Source organism: Dendropsophus ebraccatus, chromosome 2, assembly GCF_027789765.1.
Source record: "Dendropsophus ebraccatus isolate aDenEbr1 chromosome 2, aDenEbr1.pat, whole genome shotgun sequence".
In the NCBI taxonomy this organism is placed as follows: Eukaryota; Metazoa; Chordata; class Amphibia; order Anura; family Hylidae; genus Dendropsophus; species Dendropsophus ebraccatus.
In genome coordinates this window covers 154,365,232-154,377,348 of record NC_091455.1, presented here as the reverse complement: position 1 = coordinate 154,377,348, position 12,117 = coordinate 154,365,232, and the positions used below count along the sequence as shown (strand labels likewise).

General features: G+C 44.4%; 1 protein-coding gene across 1 annotated transcript in view; it reads left to right on the top strand.

Moving 5' to 3' along the window:
• Positions 1-11,257, top strand: part of VWC2 (von Willebrand factor C domain containing 2) — a 612,590-nt gene extending 601,333 nt beyond the window's left edge. The window contains exon 3 of the mRNA XM_069960374.1: positions 11,044-11,257. Within this exon, the coding sequence (XP_069816475.1) occupies positions 11,044-11,195 (152 nt within the window). The 3' untranslated portion in view covers positions 11,196-11,257. The remainder of the gene's footprint in view (positions 1-11,043) is intronic.
• The last annotated feature ends 860 nt before the right edge of the window (positions 11,258-12,117 follow it).

The following is a 12,117-nucleotide window of genomic DNA, read 5'->3' as shown; positions in this document are numbered from 1 at the left end:
ATTTACCCTTTACACCTGTGGAGAGCAGTCAAAATGCAGAAAGGGGGTGTAAGGGGGTTAAGATATAACATAATCTGCTGTGGATTTAATGTTACGTACCAATTAAAATCAGCAGCATCAAATCTGCAATGGACTAGGTAGAAACATGCCCTTGGTATATCAGTGAGGTCGATGCCAGGTACACAGCTGTATATCCTGACATACAGGATATCCTCTTTATTCTGTCTGTGCCTACATATAATGGCAGTATCGATAATAAGCTTTTAATCATTAAAGCTGATTGTGTTCTCATGTTAGGATCAAACATGTATGTGCAATCCAAGATACACTATGAGCTGGTTCTCTCTCTCTCTCTCTCTCTCTCTCCCTCGCTTCCTCTCTCCCTCTCTCTCTCTCTCTCTTCTATACATCCATGTGGCAACAGGCTACAACAGTAATGAGAGGTGTAATCAGCAAATACATAATAAAATTAGGCGTTACATGTTTCCAGACCCTCAGATGCATCAGAGGGCAACACATCACTTCTGTCTATAGCCCTGTACACACTGCATCTATGGAAGTGAGCCAGCAAACTGGATGCTATATAGGGGGATGCTTTTTTCATTTTATGTCCATAGTAACTAGTAGACTACAGAATGCTCGGTCTATTAAAGTTTTTGCCAGTGCCACAGTGTCTGAGCCTGAGAACAACTCTGTATGAAGTACAGTATCACAAGACATGAGTAAGCAAAGCATAAGATGGTGCAAGAAAAACCTGAATACATGACAGGAGACACCACACACATATTACATATGTATGAGGTGATGGGGTGAGAAGCCAGCAGAATGCTGCAGAGCACTGTACAGGATCAATATGCCCCACACCATCTCCGGTACTTACACTTTCTGCTCCAGTGCCCAGCAGCTATTCTCTGCTGGAGCGTGTCGGCATCCTCTCCTTTGATCTCCAGGCTCCTCTGCGGCGCGTCCGAAAGGGACGTCAGCCATCAGGGGAAGGGTTTAGAAGACTTGCCTGCGCATTGCGCGTCTGCTCTACAAGGGATTTTAAAGGGGCAGAGCAGCCATAAAGCGGCAGCGGCCCTTAGGTCTGCTTGGTGGGACCGCTGAGGGGGATTGGGAGGTGGGGACCAGACCATATGCCAGTCCCAATCAACCCTGGCAGAGGCTAAGTGATTAGTGCGGCTGCTGGCCGCGCTGTACCTCTGCAGAAGGCTGGCGCAAATGTGTGGACAGACGGCCCACTGATTGTTAATGTGAACGGCCCAGAGGGCATTTGCCCGCTATGCCAGATTACCAATCCGGGCCTGCATATGTGGCTGTATGTATGTGTGTATATATGTCTGTAAGGCTTCTTCAGCTTCCTCACACCCCCAGCCCATCCCCAGCCTAGCTCTTGGAGCCCATGTGCCATTAGTAGCGATGGTGGCACACATGTAAACTTCACAGCTTCTCTGGTGACTTCTCTTCCCAGTTTCTCTGGCGATCTTTCATGTCCTCTCTCCGCAGTTCTACTGTACATCAGTAATACTTAAATATTGTAATAAAATATTATTAGGAAAGCTGGGCAAATCTTTGGGATGTGACCATAGTAGTAGTGAGTGGCTGCAGTCTTAGAGTTTAGGATCCTATGAATGAGGCTGCTGGCTGCCCAGTAGAATTGTCAGTGCTGAGAGAAGAGATGACAGATCCTGTGCGGTGAGACACAGAAGTAGCTGGAGAAACTATGAAGGTTACCATACTTTCACCACCGCATCTCACAGTGCATGGGCTCCAAGACATAGGCTGGGGATGGGATGGGCAATCAGTCTTGGGGAGGGGGGGGCACAAAAAGAATATTCTGCACAGGGCGCTATCTACCCTAAGGCTGGCCCTGGTTACACCCTTCGAAAAAGTCTGTAATTATTGTGCAGAAGTGGTGATGAAGGTAGTACTAAAGTTTCGCCACTAGATGTCACTGTATTAGATATGTGTGTTCTGATGCTGTTATTGTTTGTTTGTGTGTCACACGGATCTGCAAACCTATGGGAAACTGTTCTTCTTCTCTCCTATCAGTGGCACACAGGATTCTGCCTCTGGCCACGAGACATTTTTTTTTTGCCACATCCCCGAATATATATATATATATATATATATATTAGTGTGTAGGGGGGCCCCATACAGTTTCTTGCTATGGGGCCCCATGAATCCTAGCTACGCCCCTGTCTCCTATCACCTCTCTCTTTACTTCTTCTGTTGCACTCTTCACCCACTCACAGCGCACTTTAGCGCTGAGGAAGTCACATGGGTAGAGTAAGTGCATGAGTCTTTCGTGTTGGACATTGTAGAGGAAGGATGCAAGCTAGACAGCTCTCTACAGTGGTCCTCTCTGGGCCCTGACCCTCTGCCAGGTCCCCTTCTAGAGTCAGTCTTAGTCAGAACCCCGTATGGGTAGGACGTCAGACAGGACACAGCCAACAATTTTCTTCTCAGTAATGCTACACAACACTATGCAGTGTTAAACCCCTTTCAAGAGAGGACAAGACAATCTCAACCCACATCTTGGACTAGGAGAGTCACAGAGCAGGACAGTCTCCACGGACACCAATAAGCTAGGAACTGATCCAGATAGAGCAAAGTTGTGATAAGCCTAGAAACTCTCGCAGCATGGTTGTCAGCAGGGAACCCTCAGCATTCCGCTCATCCCAGGTAACAAGGTCTGGGCCTTGTGTCACTCTTTAGGATGGGTCCCCCAAATCTAGTGGGCATAAGGTGGAATGAAGACTAAGAAGTCAATACATGGGCACAAGTATTCCCTTCTTCTTCTAAGTATTCTTCTACCTCATCCTTCAACATCCCGGCAGAGCACAGTACTACTTTGGTTGGGACTCTCACAACATCCTCCTCTCTGCTATTCTAATACTTGTATCTCTCAGCACGCTACTGTCCTTTATTTGTCCTTTTACTCTATTCCTGACGCAGATCTGGTTATTTTATTATCAAGTGTCTTATCAAGTGCTTCATCAAGGGAACTGTCAAGGGTAACTTATCTTGTCAAAGTAGAGCTGTATAACTTGCTGCACACAAGTACCTTTCAAGTAAAACCAAGCTTATTTATGATAAAGAGACTCTGTGATTCTTCACCCCACACCGACACAGTATACACTTCAGCCTTGGGACATTTACCCTTTGTGTGGCTGGCAGTTCAGATAGCCCGGGAGGGTCACTACACCACTCTGGCCATCCGTGATCCGTGACACTAACCCAAGGGACCCCGTAGGCATTACTACTATATGTTGGGTAACAGCAGAGATGGGGACATTATTACTATATGAGGGGCACAGCAGGGTATACTACACACAGGGGGAACCCCACATAACTGCACATGACACAAAACAGTGGAAGGAAGTAAAACTGCAGTGCCTAAGATGTTTGGCAGGTTCAGATTAAATGAATTGTAGCTGCAAGAAATCATCATGGTGGTCTGGGCCTGATAGATAGGAAAAGGAGAGTGATACCTTAGTATCATAGACATCACATGTCAGTCACTGGATGACTTTTTTGCCTTAAGTTGAAAAAGCTTGGGTAGCACTGCTCTATGTCATAATACACACACTGCTTTTTTCTAGCAACAACCCAACCCCCATAACTCAAGGGTGGGGGGTGCTTTTATGAAGATTCACCCTGTAGCCAAAATTACCTAGAAATAGCCTTGCTCCTGGACAGGGTTAAGGTTTGGATTAAGGTTGGTGGAGATCCCAGGCAACAATTTTTTGGGGACCCCCAATGGCAGATGGCTGCTTACTGCAGTGAACTTACAATAGCACCTACCCCTCCTGGCTGTATGGCTCAGCATCCTCCTCTATTCTGCATGTGATGGTCACTAGAGGCTCCAGTGCAGAGGAAGATGCAAAGCCCTAGAGAAAGGAGAGGGGAGGTGTGAGTATCAGAGTGTGTTCCCACATTGTGTTTGTATTAATAACACAATGTGAGAACCCAGCTCACTTACAGAGCCTCTTATTAAGGTGCGTTCACGCTGAGTAAAGTAGGCTGAATTCCACGGCAACCCCCCCCCGGCCCCCCCCCCCCTTCCGCCGCAGAATCCCGTCTGTCAATGGGAGGCCTCGCACGTCAATTCTTTGAGCGGCGAGAGTGGCAGAGAGCGAGGCATCCCATTGACACACAGATTTTTCTAGGAAGGAGCAATGTGGGTATTATGGCTTAGAGCAGTATTGCCAACCTTTTTTTTTTGTTTTTATCTCAGGGCACCCCTACCAAATAATGTTCTAAAAAAATACAAAAAAAAATGAATTCAGTGACTCACAGGTCTTCTTTGATCTGACGAGTTTACTTTCCTTTTCCTCTTCATTTGGCTTAGAACTCCAGGCTGATTTCTTGCAGCTACAATTCATTTCTTCAGAACCTGCCAGACAAACATCTGTCCCCTGTATGTAGGATCCCCTGTGGTTCCCCCAAATAGTTTTGATGCCCCTTCTGTAATTATTTCCCCCTGTCTGTGCCTCCATATAGTAATAATGCTGAAGACTATGCCCCCATATAGTTATAATGCCCCATTCTGTGCCCACATACATTAAAAATGTTGCATTCTGTGACCTCCATATAGTAATTATGTCCCCTGCTGTGCCCCCATATAATAATAATAATAATGTTGTCCTGCTGTGTCTCCATATAGTAATAATGTTCCCTGCTCTGCCCCCATATAGTAATAATGTCCCCTTCTTTGCCTTCATATAGTTATAATGCCTCCTTCTGTGCCCCCATATAGTAATTATGCCCTATGCTGTCCCCATATAGTAATTATGTCCCCCTGCTGTGCCCAGGGCCAGCCTTTACACAAGGCACAACGCTAATGGACAGCTGGGGGGGTGCTCCTGCAGACAAACAGTAAGCTTAACTTAAAAATAGAAATTTCTAAGTTAAATATGCTGTTTGTTTGCAAGAGCACCCCCAGCTGGCTGCCTACTCTCCTTCTTTAGTGGTTGATTTGCTCTTTTACCCTCTCGTTCAAGTCGCCTTCCTGACAGCGCTCTGGTAAAGACTCAGGAAGGGGAGAGAGGAGGGTTTTTCAGGTAGTTGTTTGTACTACTGAGAGGCAGGGGCAGACGGTTAGTTGTTTGTTTGTGTGTGACTGCCGCTGCTATGAAACTACAAACCTCAGCATGCCTATACTGCCCCTGCTGGGAAACTACAACCCCCAGCATGCCTATACTGCCCCTGCTGTGAAACTACAAACCTCAGCATGCATAGACTGCCCATGCTGTGAAACTACAACCCCCTGCATGCCCAGACTGCTGCTCTTGTAGAGCTATGGCTCCCTGTATGCCATAGTAGTAGTTCAGAGTGGGTCGGATAGTTGTTTGTATGGCTTGGGGGGGAATTTTTTTCACACAGGGTGCCATCTACGCTGAGGCCGGCCCTGGCTGTGCCCCCTTTAGTAATAATGTCCCCTGCATTGTACTTATATATAGTTCTTTTATAGGTCTGGTCTTCGGTCTGTATTTGTTTAAAGGGTCTGGTCTGTGGTTTAATAGTTTAGAGGGTTTGGTGTCTGCATTAGTTTAGAGCATCCGCTCTGTATGTTTCTAGATGAGGACTGGGGTCTGAAATTTAGGGTCCACCGTCTGAATTTTTGTGCTGCTAAAGAGACTGGGGCTAACTACAGAAGTGAGGGGCCAAAGTTGTCTCAGTAGCAAATGCTTCATGACTGAAGGGTCTTCAGGATAGCTTGGACCAGAGCAAACAGGAAGTGAACTCCTGTGATCAGAGTGGGGTGCTCAACCAGGAAATACAACTACGAATTGCAGAACTAAAACCCCCAAAAGAAATAGATTTTTGGTGGTTTCACAACTAAGGCAGACAGGCAAGCAATACTACCAGTGTTGTATATTATTTTTTTCTCTGAAAAAAGGGCTTGGGCTTATTTTTTTTAAGAAACGCAGTATGCCCCTACACTGGAGCCCCACTCTGTGTCCCAATTTTGTTAGGCTCCTATACTATAAGTTCCCCTGTAGTAAGACTCTCATATTGTATAACACCCTTCCCCCTCAGTAGTTGTTCTCCCATACTGTATATATCCTACCCCCCCCCCCTTGCAATAAAGTGCCCCCCCCCCCCCCCCCCCGCAGCTAGTCAACATACTGTATACTTCCCTCCCCCTCTGTAGTGGCCCCACGTACCTTAGGGCCCGTTCACACTGAGCTAAATCGGCGGAATTCCACGGCTGGCATCTCCACCGCGGAACCCTGCCTGTCTCAGTGTCAAACAATGTGTCTATGGGAAGGCTTGCACGCCTCTGCTTCCTCCGCTCAAAGAATAGACATGTCAATTCTTTGAGCAGAGAGCCGTGGATAGCAAGCCCTCCTATAGTATAGACACACTATTTGACACTAAGACAGAAGGGGTTCCGTGGTGGACAGCTCAGTTTGAACATACACTTACTGTGCATCTTCTTACCACTCTTGCCTCCCCTGCAGTTTGTGTTGAACAGGTAGGGGCAGAGCATAAAAAGTCTGACCAAGTGTCAGGCATCTGGTCAGCTGACTTAGTTGCCCATCCTTGGGCATCATGGGTCACCACGAGTCTCATCCTCTCCCTCTTGATTTGGTGATATGAGTTATTGTTGTTTGTTGGTATTGTCCCTGTTTGCACTCATTCACTTTATATTGATTTATATCATGCAATGGAGCAATGATTCCCTACAGAGCATTTTATACCACGTAAGCTATTTATGGTATAACTTTTTGCAATTTTTACACTTCTGTATTGTTTATTTTGTGAGGGATTGTGAGCTGTATTGTTTCCTCGTGTTGCAGGCCCGGGGAACCCTATGTATTGTATGGGTCTCTCATGTACTTTGGGCATTTTTTATTTTTTTTAAACCTTTGTAGGGATTTTTCCTTGTTAATTGTTGTGAGCTTTTTTTTTCTTTAAAATACATAAAATGTGATATTTTTTGGTATTTTTACTGGTGTGCTCCTTCAGCATAACATACCCATGTTATCTTTCTCTGTGGTATATATACATTGGTTTGTTTGAGGAAGCACCCGCTCTTGGGTTGTGCAGGCTCCCAACCCATTTTGTACTTTTGCATGAGGGGAGGCATGTCTTCCCCATGCACAAGATTTATTATTTCAAGCCGGGTGTAAATTTTAGCTAAAAGCTGGCATTGATTCTTGAGGATTTATGAAGATGTGCACCCCCAAAGATAAATCCTCTTGAGGGGGGATTTGATATTAGAGTAGCATATGAAACTTAGTTCTTGCACTAATTTTGACATATGATGCATCCTATATTGCAAAATTAATTGTGAACCCGGTCTTAGATGAATGCCTATTTTTGGACAATATCTCCTTTAATATTCCCTTCATCTACTATTTATGCCCCAATCTATATGCATGACATTCAAAGAGAAATATAATATATAAGATAAATATGGCTATAGAGTATATACTGTGATTATTGAAGACTTATAGAGGATCTTTCATTAGGCAAAAGCCACATAAGAGAGGTGGTCTGCATTCAATGTCCTAATGTATTGACCAATGTCTACACAATTTATAGAGGAAAATCTGTTGGCACATGCAGCCAGCTGTTCTTGTGACTTCATCCTTAGGCTATGTTTACCAAAATATATGCCAATAAAATGCCAATCACTCTTGTGTCCAGAGGCAGCATTCTGCCTCTGGCCACATGAACCCGCTTCCTTCCCTAAACGCTCAGGCCCATGAGCGACATCAATCGTGCGCACAGAGCACTAACAGGAATGATATCCGGACACAGCTGTGGGTGAGTATAGTTGTTTTTTGTTTTTTTTTACACAGTGATGCCTGCATTGGGGAGGGGTGTGTGTGTGGGTTATGCCACCTAACATAGGATGCTACATGGTGGGAGATGGGTTAGTTTACAGGGGGATGTGCACATGGTAGTGTTGGAGGGGTTGTATTGTACAAGGGGATTGCCTGCATGGGCAGAGGGTTAATTTGAAGTGGCATGCCTACATGTGGGGGTGGCAGCTAACACAGGGGGATGCGCACATGGGGACAGGGGGCTAACTACCTAAGGAGATGCTTACATTGGGGGGTTAACTGCCAGAGGAGCTATCACATGGAGAAAAGGGAGGCCTACCTAGCAGGTAGATGAGCATGGAGGAGGAAGAGGTGTTAATTACCAGGAGAGATGCCTATATGGAGGGAGGAGACAACAAAGGGAGAGGCCTAAGAAACGGGAATAACTACCACGGGAGATGAGTACATGGGGGGGACTACAAAGGGGTGATTACCTAAAGTGGAGTGCATACATGGAGTATACTGCATATTAGATGGCTTACTACTGGTGTGTGGGGGGGTACTTACAGGGGGATGCCTACCTACCAGGGACACTATCTATGGGGGTATAGCAACATAGGGGATACTACCTACTAGGGGGGCTATCAGCACAGGGAGGCCTAACTACTATAAAGATGCATAGAGAGGGTACTGACTCCTATATAGGGGCACAGAGGGCCCTAATGAGGGGCACAGAAGAATATGGATACAGAGGGGACTAACCGTTATATGGGGGCACAGACAGGACAATATAGATGTCGAGGATGACGATGGTGCATAAGTGAGGAGCCTAAAATGTTTGTCTGGCTGATCCTACGGGGACGACTCATGACTAAGAGAAGTCCAGGTGAAGAAGCCCCCTATGATGCACGCAAAGAAAACGTCCCCTGTGAGTCATTGGCTGTAACTGCACTGTGATCACTTATGGTCTGCAGAGCCTGTTTAGAGCTGGTATCTGCTGCTATATTGTTCCTTATTAACTGGTACTGTTAGTATTATTGGTTATTAATCATAATCATGTAACATAAGTTTAGGACTACACGTGATGACTCAGGTGGTGGTGGGGGGGAGTTGCGGTGCGGATGGGGGGGAAATCAAAAGTTTGCTATGGGGCCTGGCCATTTCTAGTAACCCCCCCTGCTGCATAGACAGTTATGTATGGTGATTGTATTGTAATGTGTAGAGATGAGCAAAGCAAAACTGGCAAATCAAAATTCACTCACTTCACTTTGTTCTGAAAAATTTGCAAAAAAAATTAAATGGCCACACATGCTGTCTGGGCGACAGAAATGGATTGACCATAATCCCTTGCGTCCATCCGATCAGCTGCAGGCCCCTCTCTGATGTCAGCACCTCTCCCTTACCCTCAATATAAGGTGGTTCGTTTACTAAGGTGGCCAGTCAGTTGTGTGTGGAGGAGAAAGCAGGATCTCATCAGGCAGTTAGAGGAGAGCAGGGAGACACTATCAGAGTAATATATGGATAGAGAGGGTAGGACAGGAGGTCTGATTGTGGGTTGCTTTAATGTTGTAGCTGCTAAACAAGTGTCCAGTTTACCAAGTAACAGGGTGCCTATAGGAATTTACTGAGACCAGAGAAGACACAGTCCATATTATTCACTCACTGGGCACTGTAAACTCCTAATGAGTTATACCAATTTACTGGGATCAGTGAATGGAGCGTGCGCCTTACATGCAGTGGTTGCACTCTACTTTTATTGTGTTCTACTGAGTGTGCGCTTTACAGAATCAGTGCTTGCACTCCACTCCTACTGTGTTATACAAGTTGTATTTCATTAATGAACTGAGTATGTGCTTTACTTAAAAAGGATGTACCACCAGGTACATCTTCTTTAAGCTGAACCCATGGATCGAACGGTGCCGCCATGGGGAAGCCGCTGTCGTGGTCCGTTTTTTTTACCGCGGCCCGGTTCCCGTGCACGCGCCGTACTATGCTCAAGCACTGGAGGTAGGCCAAGCCGCCCCCAGTGGGAGGGAATTCCCTCCCCTCAATGACGTGGCTCCCTTAGAATGAATGGAGCCACGTCATACAGGGGAGGGAATTCCCTCCTACTGGGGGCGGCCCGTCCAACCTCCAGTGCTTGAACACCGGCCGGTTCAGGTGCATAGTACGGCGCCGTGCACGGGAACCGGGCTGCAGTCCGAAAAATGGACCGCGGCACCGGCTTCCCTGTGACGGTGCTGTTAGACCGTGGGTTCAGCTTGAAGAGGACATACCTGGTGATACATCCTCTTTAATCAGTGCTTGGACTCCTTTCCTACTGTGTTATACAAGTTGGATTTTATTAATGAACTGAGTGTGTGATTTACATAATCAGTGGTTGCACTCCACTCTTACTGCGTTATACAATGTGGATTTCATTAGATTGGATGACTGACTGGCTGATTTTTTAAATTGTGATTTTTCCACATGCGTTTACAAATTTGTCCTGTAATAGTCCCAGAACTGTAGCTACTATAGTTTGGCTGTTTTATTGAAATTCACTAAGATTCAATTAGCGAATATTAACTAAATTGACACAAAATTCGCTAAGCTCGCGAAGCAAATTTCCAGCTGCTTCTCTCATCTCTAGTAATGTGCACTAACATGACTATAGTGTAGTAGGATGTGGGAAATACAATACAAATATTGCTTAATAATACTTTATACTTTCACTTTGATATAGGCCCAGATCTTGATAAGTGTGTCCTTAAAGGACAAGTGCCATGAAAAACTTTTTCCCAGTAATTGAAGCACATTACAAAGTTATATAACTCTGTAATGTGCTTCAATTACCTATCTGCCTCCCTTCCCTGTCTTTTCCCCCCTCCACCCCCCACCAGGAAGTGTCCTAACTCACACAGACCTAATGACTGTCGTCACCGTCACCAAGCTCTTCTCTCAGCTCCTTCTCCTGTTACATTAGCTTCCCCCCTCCCCTGCCTTGTCAGGTGACTCAGCTTGCTCAGCTCCTATTGACTGAACAACTGCAAGCCATCACTTGTCACATCTCACTTGCTTATCTTCCCTCCGACTGACTCCGGCACATAGGCAGCCCCACCCAGATAGGTGATTGAAGCATATTACATAGTTATATAACTTTGTAATGTGCTTCAATTACTGGGGAAAAGTTTTTCATGGCACTTGTCCTTTAAAAAAGTAGTTAATAAAGTAGTAAAGACATATGTAGTAACAAAATTTCATATTTTTATTTTTACTGTAGGACCAAACTGTTTTGCAGAGTCTGTTGTTATCCCAGCCGGAAGAGAGATAAAAACGGATGAATGTACTATATGCCACTGTACCTATGAAGAAGGCACCTGGAGGATTGAAAAACAAGCATTATGCACTAGACATGAATGCAAACAGATCTAAATTTTTAAAACAGAATAAAACTCGCATTATCAAAGAACTAATGGCAATGGACAATCTGGAAGCAACACATGACAAAAACTGTAATAAAAAAAAAACGTTCCTTCCATTGTATTTCTTTTTCATAAAATGTAAGATAAAAATTTTGGGGAAAAAAAAACACTTAAGATATAGATTTATGTCTAAATAAATGTGTATTTTTCAGGGTACCTAACTTCACTAAGTATTATATGTATCAATAAATCCTTACAAATCAATAAATGTTTTATATAGATAAGACAATTAAATGTTGTGCATTTATTGAGTTTTGATGCCAAAATTTTGCAAGAAAAAAAAAGTCCTATATCAAAATCTAAAACAAAAATACATAAAACAACATATTAAGGCTATGTTCACACGCTGCAGACCTCTAACAGAACTGTGTCAGTGTGAAAATGCAGCAGTACTGCCACAGTTCTGTAATAAAACTGCAACGTGTATTAACACAGCATAGCATAACTTGCAATTTCATATGATTACATCATTAACCCCTTGCCTCCGCAGCCTGTTTTGGCCTTAATGACTAGGGCTTATTTTTCAAATCTCACCTGTCTCTCTTTATGTAGTTATAACTCTGCGGTGCTTTTAACTATCGCGGTTATTCTAAGATTGTTTTTTTGTGACATATTCCTCTTTATGTTTGTGGTATACTTTGGTTGATACACTCAGTAGTTTTTTGTAAAAAACACATTTGCACAAAAAATTTGAAAAATGTATGTTTCTTTATCTTCAAAACTCTCTTTTCCTAAGAAAGATAGTCATGCCACATGAACTAATTATTACTGCAATATGTACAACATGTCTGCTTTATGGTGACGTCATTTGGTGAACGTCCTTTTACTTGTTAGGATGTTAGAGGGCTTCGAAATTTTGCAGCGTTTTTCCA